The sequence below is a fragment of the Ovis canadensis genome, chromosome 14, assembly GCF_042477335.2.
Source record: "Ovis canadensis isolate MfBH-ARS-UI-01 breed Bighorn chromosome 14, ARS-UI_OviCan_v2, whole genome shotgun sequence".
Lineage (NCBI taxonomy): Eukaryota > Metazoa > Chordata > Mammalia > Artiodactyla > Bovidae > Ovis > Ovis canadensis.
The window spans coordinates 38115599-38132100 of NC_091258.1; the positions used below are offsets into that span (position 1 = coordinate 38115599).

A 16502-nucleotide genomic window follows, 5' to 3' on the forward strand; every position below is an offset into this window, starting at 1 on the left:
ACCTCGCAGCTGACTCAGGCCTGGGAATGGCGAAGGGGAGAGGAAGTGGCTTTCTCAAGGTCACCCAGCAAAGGGGTGGCCCGGTGCTGCTGGAATCCAGCCACTTCCTCTCCTAAGATCTTAATCAGGAATTTTCCACAGCTGCTCGGGGACACAGTGTGAGGGGGTGTTGGGCAGCTGTGATTTTCACCAGTCAAGTGGCAGTTTAATCAGCCTCTCTTGATGGAGAGGCTGATAAGATCTGTAAGCTCTGCCCTGAGGCCCCATGGGAGGGAAGGAGGAATTGGCAGGTGGGGTGGGGGCTGCAGGGAAGGTGGAAAACTGACCCAGAGTCCTGGCCCTGGAGTCCTCACCACGGAGCCTTCACCCCGCTGGCAGCTGGCGTAGGGAGGAGAGAGGTGGCAGGACAGAAACAGAGAGGCACGGGCTGCTGTGGAGACAAAGCCTCAGCTGAGCCCAGGCACCTCTGGGGCTGGGGTGGGCCTTTGCAGCCGGGGGCAGGGCACCAGGCCTCTGCATCCCACACCCATCATTGGATGAGAGCTCCACAGGGGAGATCGGCCATAGGCAAGGCCATTCCCATCGGGGCAGACGCCGAGACTCCTCCCAGCAGCTGGGGGATGTCCTTTTCAGGCAGAGCTTCAGGCATCCACCATACTAACTCATCTCTTCAAACCCTGAGCTACTTCTGTGTCATCCCCTATGACTCAAAGTTCAGCTCCCCACCCCGCCTTGGCTTTGGTGTCTCTGGTGACCAGACTGACGCCCTCATGGCCACTGTGCATTCAAAGGCTGACCTCAGGGATGCTGGCAAAACTGGAGGCTAATCTGGCTCAATACTAGGATGGCGCCTGGCCCGCTGCCTGCCGTGGGAGCTGGTTGCTCTTGGGCTGGCCCAGAGTAGGGGGTGAGGGCTGGCTCCTTGGGCTCCACACCCCAGTGGCCCTATAAGTGGTGTGCAGGGGTCAGTGTCCACTAGTCTTGCAGCCACAAGCCCCAGGGGCTCATTGGTCCCCAGGTGACTGCAGATCACACCTGGTACCTGCTGATCACACCTGGTACCTGCTGATCACACCTGATACCTGCTGAACTCTGCTTGGAGCTGCTGGCACCTAAGGGCGTAAACATTCTGAGATACCTCTGGGAGGACGAATGAGACTAGACTTGGGTCTGAGTAAGAGAGACTAACCTTTTATATATGTGTGTGTGTATTGCTTTAAATGGGGCTTCCCAGGTGGCACAGCAGTAAAGACTCTGCCTGCCAATGCAGATTCAAGAGATGGAGGTTTGATCCCTGGGTTGGGAAGATCCCCTCAAGTAGGAAATGGCAACCCATTCTAGTATTCTTGCCTGGAAAATCCCATAAAGAGAGGAGCCTAGAGGGCTAGAGCCCAAGGGGTCGCAAAGAGTCGGACACGACTGAGTGAGCACACACACGTTGTTTTAAATGTCATACCCCTCAGCTATTCAAAATGCTAACTAAATAAAATTGACACAAAAAGTTTCTGAGAGGGTCATCAGGCTGTCTCTGGGGTCCCTAACGGGGTCCCATAGTGTCCCTGTGGGTCCACTCCTTCCTGGGATTCAGCTGCAGATGTCTGCTGCCCCCAGACTCAGAAGAGCCTCCCTAGGACCCAGGGGGCTGGGCCAGCCCCAGCTCCCAGTCCAAGGCCAGTTGCTATCTCTGCGATCAGATGGTGGGCAGGACAGCAATGGACACGTGCTCTGCCTCCCACCCTGTCCAGGGACCTTGCTAACCAGCTGTGGGCGGTTTGGGCCAACCTCCCCGTCTCCTCCCTGCTGTGGGCCCAGCCTATAAAGCCACCCTGCATGTCCCCGCCAACCCTGGCCCCCTCCCCTGATGCCCAGAGCCCACAATGGCAGAGCTGCCAGTGTCCGAGACGCCCAGGGACCCTGCTCTTTGCAGTGGGCGTTTCACCATCAGCACGTTGCTGGGGGGCGAAGAACTCCCCCCACCAGCCGCCTATGACAGCAGCCACCCCAGCCACCTGACCCACGGCAATACCTTCTACAATCGCACCTTTGGCTACAACACTATCGATGTGGTGCCCGCCTACGAGCACTATGCCAACAGCGCCCTGCCCGGCGAACCCCGAAAGGCCCGGCCCACGCTGGCCGACCTGCACTCCTTCCTTAAGGTAAACACCGTCCCAGAGGAGCAGGCCTTCCTGCTGTGTGACCGCGGCCAGTTACCTAACCTCTCTAAGCCTCAGCTCTGTCATCTGTGTCGTGGGGACACAGAGGGGTCTCCATGGAAGACAACAGTCTTCCTCATGGGCTGAGAGGCCCATGTGAAATGTGGGCATGGGAGCTGTAAGCCTCTGGGCACCTGTTGTAATGTTTATTGCCCAGGCTTTGGCAACCCAGTCAAGCAATCTTGACTTCCAAGAGAAGTAATGAGTTCCCAGTAGTTTAGAGAGGTTTCACACTTAAAGGAGATGAGGAAAGAAGGGTAGGGAAGGTCTGCAGCAGAGAGGGGGCTTACTAGGTTTGCTGCCTTGGAGGCTGAATGGTGGAGGAGCTAGGGGAGCTGGATTGTCCTGACCCCGGCCTGCCTGACCCATGGTCTCTGGGCTCCCAGCAGGAAGGCAGCCACCTGCATGCCCTCGCCTTTGACAGCCGGCCCAGCCATGAGATGACTGATGGGCTGGTGGAGGATGAGGCAGGTACCAATGGCGAGAAGAACCCCGAGGAGCCCGTGCGCTTTGGCTGGGTCAAAGGGGTGATGGTGAGTGGATGGGTCTTCCAGGAGTGGGGGTTGAGGAGACAGAGCTCCATTCAAGCTCAGCTCTGACTCTCATTAGGCAGTGGTCAAAGCAGACCCACGACCCAGTTTCCCCATCTGCAAAGCGATCTCAGATTTTCTCTCCCTTTTTGCTTCCTGACCTCCATTTACCCCCCAGACTGAGGCCTGGCCCTGGCGTGGATCTCTGTTTGACTGCTCCGCTCATCATGTGGCCTGTCCATGCCTCACTTTCTTCATCTATGAAATGATCAGCATTAAGCAAGTTAATAGACACAAAGTGCATGAATCAATGCCTGCCTTGCAGTTATTGGGAGAAACTGCATTTCCCCCTAAGAGCCACGAGAGGGCAGCACCTAACACACAGCTCCACAACTGTGCTCTCATTCTCCACCATGAGAAGGAGCTGGTTTGCCCTGTTAGGTCCCACCGAGATGGCAAACAACCTAATGAACTTGGCTTTGAAAGACTTTATGGGACTTTACAGAGGGGGTCACATGAGGTCTAGGAGAAAGCTTTAGCCTCACTCTGGGAGGCAGGAGGCCTGGGTTCTGACCTTAACTCTTTCAACTCCCTGCGGGCTGGGCCTCTTTCTCCATCTGAATTGTCACCCCTCCCTCTAGATCAGCGTCTGGCCTCCCTCCCTCCCTTGGTGCCCAGAGCCTTGTGTGGGCCCCATTCAGTGCCTCAGCACACATGCAGGTCTTCGCCATCTGGCCTAAAATTTTGGATCACTCTGTTGTACACCTGAAACTAATATAATATTGTAAATCAACTATACCTCAATTTTTTAAATTAAATTTAAAATTTTTAAAGACTAAAAGAAAAAAGAAATCTCCAGGACTTGTAATTGCCACCTGTCCCACTCCAAAGACCACCGCATCCCTCCCATGTGGGAATTCCAGCCTCAGCTGTGGTCTCCAGCTTGGCTTTAAATTTGGAAGCTGACGTCACGACAACCTGAGCCCTGACTTCTGCTTGTATATGGGGCATCAGCTCAGCTGGCATTTGCCAAGTTCTCCGTAAATGCCAGGTTGTGGGCCAACAGCTGGCTACTGGGCCATGACTGGGGCCGGCAGACACAGGACCCTGGGCTTGGAGCGGGGTGAGGGGTGATAGACTTGCTGCCCATCCTCAGGCCTCGATGGAAGGAGGGCAGGAGAGTGGTGGGAGGGACAGGTGGGTCTCTGGGTACCCCTCCCCTCCCTGCCCCATAGAACCAGAGAGGCACTGAAGAGGGCACTCGCTCACATGGGTGAAGCAAAGAAAGAGCCCAGGTGTCCCCTAGGTGCTTGATGCCAGGCCATGACTGGGGACAGGGATGTATGTGTTTGATCTTGGGGTACCTGGCCCCCAGGTGGCCTCTGACCCCCCTCTCCTCCCAGATCCGCTGCATGCTCAATATCTGGGGTGTGATTCTCTACCTGCGGCTCCCCTGGATTACCGCCCAAGCGGGCATTGGTGAGTGCTGCCTCTGGGGTGCGGGGGAAGGGGCCTGGTCCTCCCAGTCTTGAACTCGGGTTATGGAGCCCACTGGCCCCTGCAGTGGCTGAGGTCAGGGCAGTGTGGTTGAGGACAGTGCGGTCGAGGAGCACTGCATGTGGGCCGGCAGGCCTGGGGGCTCTCCCTGGCTCAGTTTGCCCTCAGGAAGTCAACCTCTTGGAGCCAAATTTATCCCACAGAGCTTCTGGGTTAGGATCTCTCACTGAGGACAGAGCAGCTGCTGGTTCCATAGCATGCTGTGTGACCTTGGACAAGCATTTAACCTCTCTGAGCCTTAGTTTCCTCATTACCAAAATGTGGCAATAACTGTTCTTCTGATGTGCATAAAACTGCAGAGGGTTTGGCACCAGAGATGCTCAGCAAGAGGTAACTATTACTGTATTTCTTATTATTAAAGAAAAAAATACCTCCCTATCCATATGTAAAGATCATTTACATGTTGCCTTATCAGCTCCCTGGCTGTTCAGAATATACCATGAGGTAGACAGAGACCCATTTCTCAGATGAGAACACTGAGACTCAGAGAAGGAAAGTAACTCAAGTCCCATGGTGAATCGGTTGGCTGGCTCAGGTTTCTCATTCTGGAAATGTTCTGATTGAGTTTGGGGGCAATGACTCCCCCACCCCCACAGTCCTGACCTGGATCATCATCCTGCTCTCAGTCACCGTGACCTCCATCACGGGCCTCTCCATCTCCGCCATCTCTACCAACGGCAAGGTCAAGTCAGGTGGGCCCCACCCCAGCCTCCAGACCTTCCTCTGGTAGGACCCTGAGTCTTCATCCTGGGGGCAGATCTCGGAACCACTCCCTACCCTCCACCCGGGCCCAAATAGAGGATGCTTCTTCTGGTTGCAGATGCAGGCTTTGGGCAGTCTCTCCACACCCGCGGGGTGGCCTTGGGTCTCTCCTCCCCCATGGACCACTGGGTCCCACGCTCACCTCCTCTGAGCCTCAGCTCTGCCCACCCCAAGTCCATCCCAGCCAGACGATTCCTCTCGTGCCATGGCTCCTGGCTCTGTCCCCTGCAGGTGGCACCTACTTCCTCATCTCCCGGAGTCTTGGCCCAGAGCTAGGCGGCTCCATTGGCCTCATTTTTGCTTTCGCCAATGCCGTGGGCGTGGCCATGCACACCGTGGGCTTCGCAGAGACTGTGCGGGACCTGCTGCAGGTGAGGCAGGGGTGGGAGCCTGGGCAGAGGGAGCCCAGATGGCCTGCCGCATCCTCCCCCACCCCATCTGTCCCAGGCCTTCCTGCCCCTCTCTCTGTCCAGCTTTCCCATCAGGGACCAAAGCCACAGTCTGACCACTGCAGGTGACTATGATGATCTCAGCAAATAAAGACTATTCCTAGAAACCACCTTCTAGGGTGCGTGTTGCCTTTAGGGCCAAATTGTCCAGGCCCATGCAGTAGTTGCTACGGAGGACCTGTTGGCAGGGAAGGGGGTGGAGTGTGTGTGTTCCTGCGAGCAGACACCCATAAATGAGGGAAATCAAGGTGGAGGAGCCTGGAGGGGTGGGGTGTGCGGGGACAGCACGCAGCCTGGCCTGTCCCCTCCCCAGGAGTATGGCTCACCCATTGTGGACCCCACCAATGACATCCGCATCATCGGCGTGGCCACCGTCACGGTTCTGCTGGCCATCTCCCTTGCTGGCATGGAGTGGGAGTCCAAGGTGAGGGCAGGAGGTTGGAGAGGGGCCTGGGCAAGGTCAAGTGCAGAAGCCGGAGTCCTGGGACCTGCTCCTGGTTCCGCCTCTGGTGTGTATCAGCTGGGTCCTGAGCTCTGCCGCTGTGACAGAGACCCCAAGGAAGGGAGCCTCAAGCCAGAGTCGTTTGCTTCTCTCTCGTGTGTGTGGCCCCAGGGTGCGGGCGGGGGGGATATCCAGGCTCCTTCCACCCTGTGGCCTCTCCACCCCTGGGGTGCGGCCTTCATCTGCCTGGCCCGTGACGGCCCCCACTTCCCTGGCCACAGCCCAGCCAGCAGCCGCTTCCTCCTCCAGGGGATCTTCCCAACCCAGGGATGGAATCTTGTGTCTCCTGCATTGGCAGGCAGATTTTTCCCACTGCGCCACCAGGGAAGCCCCAGGAAGGGGAAAGGGGGTGAAAAGGAGAAAATCCCTGCCCCCTTTACTTTTCCGGCCAACCTGGAAGTTATACACGTTCCTTCTGCTCATGTCCCACTGGCCGGAATGCGGTCCATCGCCACACCTTACTGCAAGGGGGCCTAGGGAAATGTGAGCATCATCTGAACCTGTGCCCAGCCCCAGATCAGAGGTTCAGCATGAAACGAGGGGAGAGAAGTCGGGCCTCAGCGGCAGGCTTGGCGGTCATGGCCCTGTGTCCCCTCCTCACCTTCACCCTCTGACCTCCTACTCCACGTCTCCTCCCAGTCACCTGAATGCAGCAAGCTACTGCTCCTGTCATGCTGCTGCTCCCTTCTCCTCCTCTAGGGACCTGAAGACATCTTCCCAGGCCACCCTCCTAGAGGAGCCCCAACCCAGCCCCCGTGACACCCCCATTCACTCGCTAGATTCATCTTCCTTATTTGTCTGCAAGACAGGAGCTTGGCTGCAGCATAATAGGTGTTGAATGAATGAATGAATGAGAGAGTGAGGGACCTGGGCAAGCTCTTCACCGCTGGGGCTCCCTGAGCAGGCAGGGCCAGACTGTCTGACCTCCAGGCTCCTCTCCCCCAGGCCCAGGTGCTCTTCTTCCTCGTCATCATGGTCTCGTTTGCCAACTATCTGGTGGGGACGCTGATCCCCCCATCTGAGGAGAAGGCCTCCAAAGGCTTCTTCAGCTACCGAGGTACGTGTGGGTTGGGGCCCCGCCTATGGCTCCGGAGACAGAGACAGTCTGCCCACCAACCTGGCCCATTCTGAGGGCTCCGTTACCTAGCCAAATTTGTGTCCACTTGCCTGTGTGCAGTAAACCGCATCTACTGATGCCAGGTTGCGGTGATGGAAAGTGCAATGTTCATTGCAGGGCACCAAGCAAAGAGTTCAGGGCAGCTAATGCTTAAAAGTTGGAGAAGGAAATGGCAACCCACTCCAGTGTTCTTGCCTGGAGAATCCCAGGGATGGGGGAGCCTGGTGGGCTGCCATCTATGAGGTCGCACAGAGTCGGACACGACTGAAGCGACTTAGCAGCAGCAGCAATGCTTAAAAGGCCCAAACTCCCTGAAGGCTTTCAGGGAAAGGTTTATAAAGACAGAGAGAGGGAGGGGGCTGTGGGTGCGTAACCAGCTCGAGGACCTTCTCCTGACTGGCTGGTGGTGAGGTGGGTTGGGAGTCAGCATCATCAACCTTCTGGCTCCAGCTGGTCTGGGGTCTGCGTACTTCTGGGCAACACGCAGTTAACTTCTCCCACCTGCTGAGGGTGTCAGTGGCTGCAGAACAGTTGAAAGGATTTGGCTCAGAATATTATCTACAGCCCTTGCGGCAAAAGAGGAGATACTTTGTTTAATGGCTAAATTATTATTATTATGTCTTGCTTGACTGTTTTCCATTCTCTCTGCATCTTCTCACTTCTCTGATTAAATTTCTTCTTTGACTAAGGTTTTTTCCCTACCAGACAAAAGGCAGGCAGAGGACGTGGGCAGGGGTCTATTCCGGGAAGGCCTCGTAGGATCCTGCTCGGTTACACGGGGAGGCGCGAGCTGCCATGGGAACCCCCTGCCTGCTTGCCTGGGCCCAGCAAAGGGTGCCAGACCTTCCAGGAGGCCCTGACTCAGGCCTCATTTTTCCAGCGGACATTTTTGTCCAAAACTTGGTGCCTGAATGGAGAGGCGTGGACGGCAGCTTCTTTGGGATGTTTTCCATCTTCTTCCCGTCGGCCACAGGTATCCTGGCAGGAGCCAACATCTCTGGGGACCTCAAGGTGAGCAGGACGTCCATCCCTCCCACTTCCTGCTCCTTCTTCCCAGGATGTCCTACTGGGCTGGGCACTGAGCTCCCAGAGCCAGAGCTTGTAAACTTCAGCTCAACTCAATCCAGAGCAGCCCAAATCCATCCTGTTCAGCCCATTCAGTTCCAAGGGTGTTTACTGGCACCTCTGCGCTCAAGGCCTTGAATGCCACCCCCAAAATGGGCTGGTCTCCTCCATTGACCCTGACACTCCCAGCCTAAGGGGAAGACTGAGCTAGCTTGACTTGCAACACTCAGACGGGTTCAGGCACAGCCTCCCCGGGCCCTCCACCCTCCTGATCGGGCAGGCTCCTTGTCTTGGCCTGGGAGGTCCCAGCCCCACAGGAACTTTTGCTGTTTCCGTGACCCCTGCCCAGCCCTCAGGATCTACCACTTTGCCCCCATTCCCCTGTCCCTCCTTCCCACCGCTGCCTCTGCTGTGCTCTCCACCTGGGGCTCCCCCTCTTCGTTTCTTCACCTTGCAAAGATCTGTCCCTCCTGCAGATTAACACCTCCATCCTGACATCTCTCCCTGCCCTGTTGTCAGCGTCACAGTTCCCCTAGGGTAGGGGTGTCAGGCCACTTGCGTCTCTGTCCCCCTGCATCTGGAGAGCTGGGGCTCACTCTGTGTCCCCATTCCCATCTTTGAGTCTGACTAGCACTAGGTGCCTGGTGCCGGTTTGTCAAGTGGATAGTGGTGGGATATGGCAAACGGGAAGTGTAAGAGCAGAAGTTGAGTGTGTAATAAGGTAGGGCAGACGTGCAGGCTGAGGTGGCAGGAGCTCCAGCAACATTTCTGGGTGGAGGCGAAGCTGGTGCCGGAGGAGGACTCTCCAGCAGGGGTTACCCAAGGAGCTGGTACTCACGTGGAGGAGGACAGAGAGGAGCCTGGCTCTGTGCCGGGAACCCTCACCCTCCACCGCCAGCTCTGCTTGAAAGTGCTCCCTGATCACGTTCTTGAGTGAATTAGGAATCGTGCGTTGGCATTCTCGAACGCAGCCTGGCTCTGGAATTCAGAGGGAGGCTGGGTTTGCTGTTTCCCTCCCTTCTCTGGGCAGCGGCCAGCAGGGGCTTGGTCTGCCTGTCCTGAGGTCCTGGCAGAGCTCAGGCATGTGCTCAGTGGCCTGGTGCCCCCTCCCAGCCCTGTTGTAGAAAATCGTAGCCTGGGGATTTATCTAGATGCTTCATCAAGCTTCTTAGATTACTGACCAGCCCAGTGTGCAGTCATCAGGGCCCAGCAGCTGTTTCAGAGCTGGGGGTGGTAGGGGTACCTTCTTCTGTCTTAAATGCCTTTGAGCCCTAAAGGGGCCCTTTCCTCCTAGCTCTGGTCCCTTGCCCATTCCTTGGGACAGCACGTCCTCAGCAAAGAGTAGTCCTATTCGTGTGGACTTTATGCAAGTCTCTTAAAACCTCTCTGGGCCTCAGCTTCCCCAGCTGTAAAATGGGACTCACGCAGCCATGTCTTCACAGGGCAGGAAGGGTTCAGCGTGCTAATTTACATAAACTGCTAGCAAGGCGCGCAGCCCAGAGGAAGTGCCAAGGGCCAGTTGTCCAGGTCAGTGTCATTTTGTGGCCAACACAATGCCTCCTTTTTTTTTTTTTAATTAATTTATTTATTTGGCTGTTCCAGGCCATAGTTGAGGCATGTGGGATCTAGATCCCTGACCAGGGATCAATTCCAGGCCCCCTGCATTAGGAGCTCAGAGTCTTAGCCACTAGACCACCAGGGACGTCTGGGTGCCTCCTTCTTTACAAATAATATCCTGGTGCCACCATAGTCTTCTAGCATCATGTCCCCACGTTACAGAGGAGCAGACCCAGTTCTGAGGGGGTCAGGGGCTTGCCCAGGGCCCTGCACACAGGGGCAGAGGAGCTGGAATACCAAGTTTCTAGAATACCGAAGGCTCACCTTGCTTACAACTTCATCATTCAACCAGTACTTTTGAGCACCTGCTTTGATGGCAGTGTCTTGTTGACAGTAAGTAAGCAGCAGTACACAAAACACAGATTCCTACCCTCATGGAGCTCACATGCCTCGTGGGAGAGACAATCAGCATATACATAAGTAAAACGTGTAGTTTGCCTGATGGTGGCTGAGTGATGGGGAGAGAAATCAAGCAGAGAAGCAGGGACGGAATCCCTGGGGCGGCGGTGGGACTAAGGTGGCCAGAGCCCCTGAGAAGGTGACATGTAAGCCGAGCCCTAAAGGGGTGATGACAAAGTTGGCATTGTCTCCATTCACCCCGTACGTCCCCCAACCCTTTAGTATTCACAGAGCAGTCTCATGACCACAATATCAGGGAGGTCTCCTTTTCACAACCACCCTGTGCTAAGGCCAAGGAAAGCATTATTATGAAGTCAATTTTCTGATGGGGAGATGGGGACCGAGACGCGGGACTTCCTAGTGACTGCCGTGGGATCTGTGCCAGGCTGTGTGACCACACAGCTCACACCTAACTGCTCACATTGGTGAGCTTGCTTGTGCACTTGCTATGTGCCAGCCTACTCTCTCATTTCATAGGTGAGGAGGGAGGGCTGCTGAGGCCCAGAGAGGGTAAGGGACTGGTCTCAAGGCACACAGCCAGAAAGAGCTAGGCAGGATGTGGACCCAGATATCCCTGATCTGCGAGCTGGGCTCTGAGATTTCAGACCGATGTAAGGGCGGGATGGAGACCTCGTGTATTCACTTCCCGTGGGTGCTATAATGTGTTACCACCCACTTAGTGACTACTGATGACAGCGGAAATTTATTCTCACACAGTTCTAGGAGCCAGAAGTCCAAACAAAGGTGTCTGTAGAGTCTGTGCCCCTCTGAAGGCTCTAGGGAAGAGTCCTTCCCTGCCTCTTCCAACTTCTTTTGTTCTTGCTCAGTCGTTCAGTCATGCCCGACTCTTTGCGACCCCATGGACGGCAGCACACCAGGCTTCCCTGTTCTCCACCATCTCCTGGACTTTGCTCAAACTCATGTCCGTTGAGTTGGGGATGCCATCCAAACATCTCGTCCTCTGTTGGCCACTTCTCCTCCTGCCTTTAATCTTTCCCAGCTTCTAGAGGCTTCCAACAATCCCGGGGCTCCTCAGCATGTAGCTGCCTCCCTCCAGTCTCAGCCTCTGTCCTCACATGGCCTTCTTTCCCCTGCTTGTCTCTGTGGTCTCGCCTCCTCTTACAAGGACCAGGTCATTGGACGGAGGACCCACCTCAGCCTGTATGACCTCATCTTAACTAGCTGCATTTGCAAATATGCTATTTCCACATAAGGCCCTATTCTAAGGTTCTAGATAAATGTGAATTTTTGGAGACAGTATTCATCCCATCGTAGGTGAGATGGACGTTGACCTGGTGTGTTGGCCTTGGGCCCAGGGACCCTGTATGCTTGACCTAGCGAGCCCTCCTGGTTCTCAGGGCAGGGCTGGCTGGACCACGGCTGCAGAGCAGAGACCTCAGAGCTAGGATGCTCCAGAGACTCCAGCCTCCCTCAGCTCAGCACCTCTGCTCCCACTTTTCTCTGGCCTGCCACCCCCTTCCTCCTCACCCAGCACCTTCAGAGTCACCTTAGTCGTCCCCTCCACCATGAGGCCTTCCGGGGTTCTGGGCGCATCTCCCCAGCCTTGCTCCCCAGTGCACTGAGGTCCTCCCTGTGGTGGGCACACCATCTGCCCTGTGTGGGCAGGATCCCACCTGCACCTCCTCCCTTGGGCCAAGCCTCAGGGCCTCGTCATCACAGAGCGTCCACGGGTCCCACCTCAGGCCCCCGGTGTCTGAGGCAGACAGCTGGACCATGGCCAGCTTTGTCTGACTTGTCCGTGAACTTGAACAGTGTCACGGTCCCTCCAAGTTATCCAGGTTGTGTCACCTCTGATGCTTTCTGCATCTGCCAGCTGAGTGGCGAGCAGAATGGCCCAGGGAAGGCGGGCAGGTTTACCAATTGACTTCCCATGGCTGACGTGGCCTTGCCCTCCAGGCTGGGGTCCATACCTAGACTAGAAACTTGTTGTAAAACCCCCAGCCTCTATCCTTCCACCCAGGACCAGTGCCCCCAAGGGGTGGGCCTGAGGCTATGGACCTTGGCATGTCAGGGCCGAGCTGCTTAAGGCTCTGCAAATTGGGCCCTCCTCCTGGCTGCCTGGCTTCAGTTTCCCCACCAGCCACCTCTCAGGAAGCTATGCTTGGAGAAGTGCCTGGAAGAGTGAATGTGAGGTGGGTGTGAAGGTCTGCTGTCACTGCCAGGAAAGCGCCAGCAGAGATCTTTGTCTGAGAGGAAGAGGAAGTTGGGGACTGGTCTACATATTCCTGGCTATGTAATCAAACAGATCACTTGATGCGTAATGGGGATTACACGCAGCGAACCCAACTGATGAGCTGAGCCCTGGTCTAGGAGCTTAACAAGGATGGATTTGTTTCACCAGCATCCCTGTGAGGCTGGAGGGGCTGAGGTGTGGGAGGACAGGCAGGCTACCCGGTGATCACCTGAATCTGACCACAGGCAGGATGACTCAAGGGGCTTCCCAGGTGTCTAAGTGATAAGAAATCTGCCTGCCAATGAGGAGATGAGGGAGCCATGAGCTCAATCCCTGGCTCAGAAAGATCCCCTGGAGAAGGAAATGGCAACCCACTCCAATACTCTTGGCTGGAGAATTCCATGGGGTCGCACAGAGTCAAACAGAGCTGAGCACTCATGCCCGCACAAAGGCTGATCCAGGAGCCCTCCCCCTCGCCGCCCCCAGGGCAAGCACTGGCCAGGTGTCCTCAGGGACCAGAGGAATTGCTAGGAGTTCCTCTCCCTGCCTCCAGCTCGCAGGGCCCTGGGTGTGGTCTCAGCCGCCACCTTCATTCTGTCCCGTCCTCCTCTGTGGATGCTCAATCTCTAGGTGCCCCTTGGGAAGGGGCTCTGAGGGGCCAAGGTCAGGGGTGGTGGCCCCACACTCAGCCTGACAAGGCCAGGGCCTGGGAGGGGCTGCCTGACCCCCCTCTGCCTCCCTCTCTCCTCCAGGACCCTGCAGTAGCCATCCCCAAGGGAACACTCATGGCCATTTTCTGGACCACCGTCTCCTACCTGGCCATCTCGGCCACCATCGGTAAGCCGCCAGCCCAGAGCGCTGGAGGGGCCACAGGGTGCAGTCGGTTCTCTAACAGGGAGGGCTGGGCCAGGAAGACATGGCAACACCAGGAAGTGGAGCCGTGGATTTTATTTTGTGTTGGGCACCGTGGTGGCAACCAGAACATCTCTATAGTGGGAGGTAGTTTGTGGTGGAGATGTGGGGTCAGACGAGGCTCCTCTGATCCCTTCAAACCTCAGGTTACAGATTCAAGCGTGTAAAATCCTGTAGGAAAAATCAAGCTCCAACTCTAAGAATAATAAAAAGAGTGATGCTGAGGACGGGGAAGATGATTCTAGCAACTGACTTATTATCACGTGCTTAGTCCTTTACATGCCTTATTACATTTAATCCAGGCACTGGTCATTTCTGCCTTTTGATGGAGGAGAAAGCAAGGGCTCAGAGAGGTCAAGTGACCTGCCCAAGGTCACACAGCCTGAGTGGTAGAGGTGGGGTTTGGACCCAGGCCCGGGCTGTTGACACTTGCCTCTCACTGAGACCCTCACACATGGTCTTGCTCTCAGTAACCACTGTGCGAGGTGAGCTGCTCACAGATGGCCAAGGGACACGGCCCAGTCATAGCCTCTCGGGGCCTAAGGGTCAGGCCTCCATCATAAGGAGGACACTGTGACCTTGGGTCACTTAGGCTCCTTGTGCCTCTATAGAATAGCAACAACAAAAATAATAGAAATACCTGCTTCCCAGGAGTGTTTAACATGCTTAACACAGGGCCTGGCGTGTCAAAAGTGCTCCTGCATAGAGCTAAAATGATCATCATTATTACAAAGTACAGGAAGAGCTGGCCCAGCAGCAGCATCTCGCCCTCTGCAGAAGCGACCAGCATTTTCCAGGTGGCAGGGGAGGACGGAGGAGGGGAGGGAGATCTCCCCACGCCCTCCTTCCTCCCCAGGCTCCTGTGTGGTTCGAGATGCCTCTGGGGGGCTGAATGACACAGTGACCCCTGGCTCAGGCGCCTGCGAGGGGCTGGCCTGTGGCTACGGCTGGAACTTCACCGAGTGCGCCCAGCAGCACAGCTGCCGCTATGGCCTCATCAACTACTACCAGGCATGCGTGGCCCCGCCAGACGCCGGGAGGGCCGGGTGGAGGCTGGAACGGGCTGGAAAAGACAAGGCTTGGGGGATGGCTCTAGGCTAGGGAAAGAGCTTCAGATAGGGGCCCCAGTGAGGGTTGCAGGCTCAGGTGGAAGCTTCCAGACAGAGCCCCTGCTTGCCATGGGGACTGGGGTGACCCAGGTGGGGGCTCTGGGCCCACTCCTCACCTCAGGGGTCTGAACCTCATGTCCCTGCAGACTATGAGCATGGTGTCGGGCTTCGCACCCCTGATCACAGCCGGCATCTTTGGGGCCACCCTCTCCTCTGCCCTGGCCTGTCTCGTCTCTGCCGCCAAAGTCTTCCAGGTGAGGCCACAGGAGGGGGCGGGAGGGTCTGGGAGGCCAGGTGACCTCCAGAGGCCGGAGGAGTCATGTGACCTGGTGTCTGGATGGGAGGAAAAGGAGCTGGGAAAGCAAAGGCTTGCAGGAAGCAGCCCCTTGGCTGTGCTGGGCTTTGACGAGCACCCACCTTTCCCATCCCGCACCCTCCCTCACAGTCTGGCACCCTGTCTGCAGCCCACCCTCCCAGTCTCCCTCCGATGTGATCAGCCCCCTTTCAGTCTTCATGGTGAAGTGGGGAGGGCAGGAGATCCCCCGTTTTCACAGAGACAAAAGCCAGGTGGAATATCCCCCACTTTCACGCAGACAGAAGCCAAGAAGTGCCCTGCTGAGGTCACCAAGAGAGCAAGCAGGGGCTGGGGTCCAGGCGGCTGCAGGGAAGGGGACGGGCAGGTCCTGGCCAGGGGGTGAGCGCATCGCCCTGTGCCCACAGTGCCTGTGCCTGGACCAGCTGTACCCGCTGATTGGCTTCTTCGGCAAAGGCTACGGCAAGAACAATGAACCGGTGCGCGGCTACCTGCTGGCCTATGCCATCGCCGTGGCCTTCATCATCATCGGTGAGTAGCCGAGGGCACGCAGGGCCGCCACCTCTCCAGCCAGCCACCTGGCAGGGACCGACCTGCTTTCCTTGGTCCTGCCCTCCTGTGTGCTAGCATCTGGGCCCTCCCCGCCCCCAGGTCTGAACCAGCCCCCAGGAAACACCGGGAGCACAGGGCAAGCGACTGATTGCTCCTCGGGAGCTGATACAAGCAGCTGGGTCACTATCTCTGTAGGTGCAGAAGCTACATCAACCTCATTTCTCAGACCTTGAGCTACTGGGTCCCTTGGGGTCCGAGACAGGGGATGCCCTTGGAGAAAGATCCCAGTTAATCAGTTAGCTAGACTGACCTCTATCCTGGCTTTGCCATGTGCCAGGTGAGTGACCTTGGAGAAGTTACTTCACCTCCCAGAGCCTCGGTTTCTTTGTCTGCAAAATGGGAGCAACAATGCGTAGAGGGTGTGTCGCTGATGGGCAGGAAGAGACCACGTATGTACACACACACGCATTCATAGAGGCACACACTTATGTGTGCCCACTCCCCAGTACTTTCTGAAGTTTAGCCAACAAGGCAGAACCTGCTAGGAGAGAGTGCTAGGAGAGAGGTGACCCGACCGAGCAAGAGCAGTGGCCATGAAGACCCCTGACCCTCCTCCTGATGCAGGAATGGGGCCAGGGTCAGTGACTGGTGAACCTCCCCTGGCTGGGGGGCGCTTTCCTGCCACAGCTGCATCCCTGCGACTTGGGCTGGCACCGCCAACCCAGGAGACGTAGCCTAGTGGTCTAGCCCCACTTCCACTCAAGGGAAACTTTCCAGACTGGGTCCTACACCAGAGGAAGAGGCAGGAGGGCCACCCCAGGGCTGGAAGCGCCTGGCCAGGCCCGGAGTCCCAGGTGTTGCCAGTGTTTCCTGATCAACCTCAGTCCACCCCCTCCTCCAATTTGATGTCCTTTCATCTGGGTTGTTCTGACTGGACCCCAGACAGAGGACAGTGATCTCAGATGTTCTTGGGCAGGTTCTTGTGCTGATTCAATGGACTTGTGTGTGGAAGACTCAGCACACAGAGGCGCTCATCTTGCTCTGGGATCGTGCAGAAGCAGGCCCCGAGACAAGGATTCATGTGCAGAAGTTTGCTGGGGTGCCAGCGCAGGGGGCTCGCAAGACAGGGAAGGGCAGGAGTCAGTTCTTGAGCAGGCTTCCACTGTGGATGAAAATGTGATGCGGTCTCAAGGTTTCAGATAACAGAT

General features: G+C 56.6%; 1 protein-coding gene across 13 annotated transcripts in view; it reads left to right on the forward strand.

The window, feature by feature from the left end:
* Positions 1–1053: 1053 nt before the first annotated feature.
* Positions 1054–16502, forward strand: part of SLC12A3 (solute carrier family 12 member 3) — a 40480-nt gene continuing 25031 nt past the window's right edge. For 3 of the 13 annotated variants that reach the window (XM_069552804.1, XM_069552806.1, XM_069552807.1), the window contains exons 1-12: positions 1054–2159; positions 2603–2749; positions 4150–4225; positions 4900–4995; positions 5297–5436; positions 5828–5938; positions 6962–7073; positions 8014–8144; positions 13161–13245; positions 14060–14331; positions 14576–14683; positions 15150–15273. In XM_069552804.1, the coding sequence (XP_069408905.1) occupies positions 1878–2159; positions 2603–2749; positions 4150–4225; positions 4900–4995; positions 5297–5436; positions 5828–5938; positions 6962–7073; positions 8014–8144; positions 13161–13245; positions 14060–14331; positions 14576–14683; positions 15150–15273 (1684 nt within the window). In that variant the 5' untranslated portion in view covers positions 1054–1877. Of the gene's footprint in view, positions 2160–2602; positions 2750–4149; positions 4226–4899; positions 5030–5296; positions 5437–5827; positions 5939–6961; positions 7074–8013; positions 8145–13160; positions 13246–14059; positions 14332–14575; positions 14684–15149; positions 15274–16502 lie in introns of all 13 variants that reach the window. The other 10 variants (XM_069552811.1, XM_069552813.1, XM_069552814.1 and 7 more) reach the window with 5 other exon arrangements.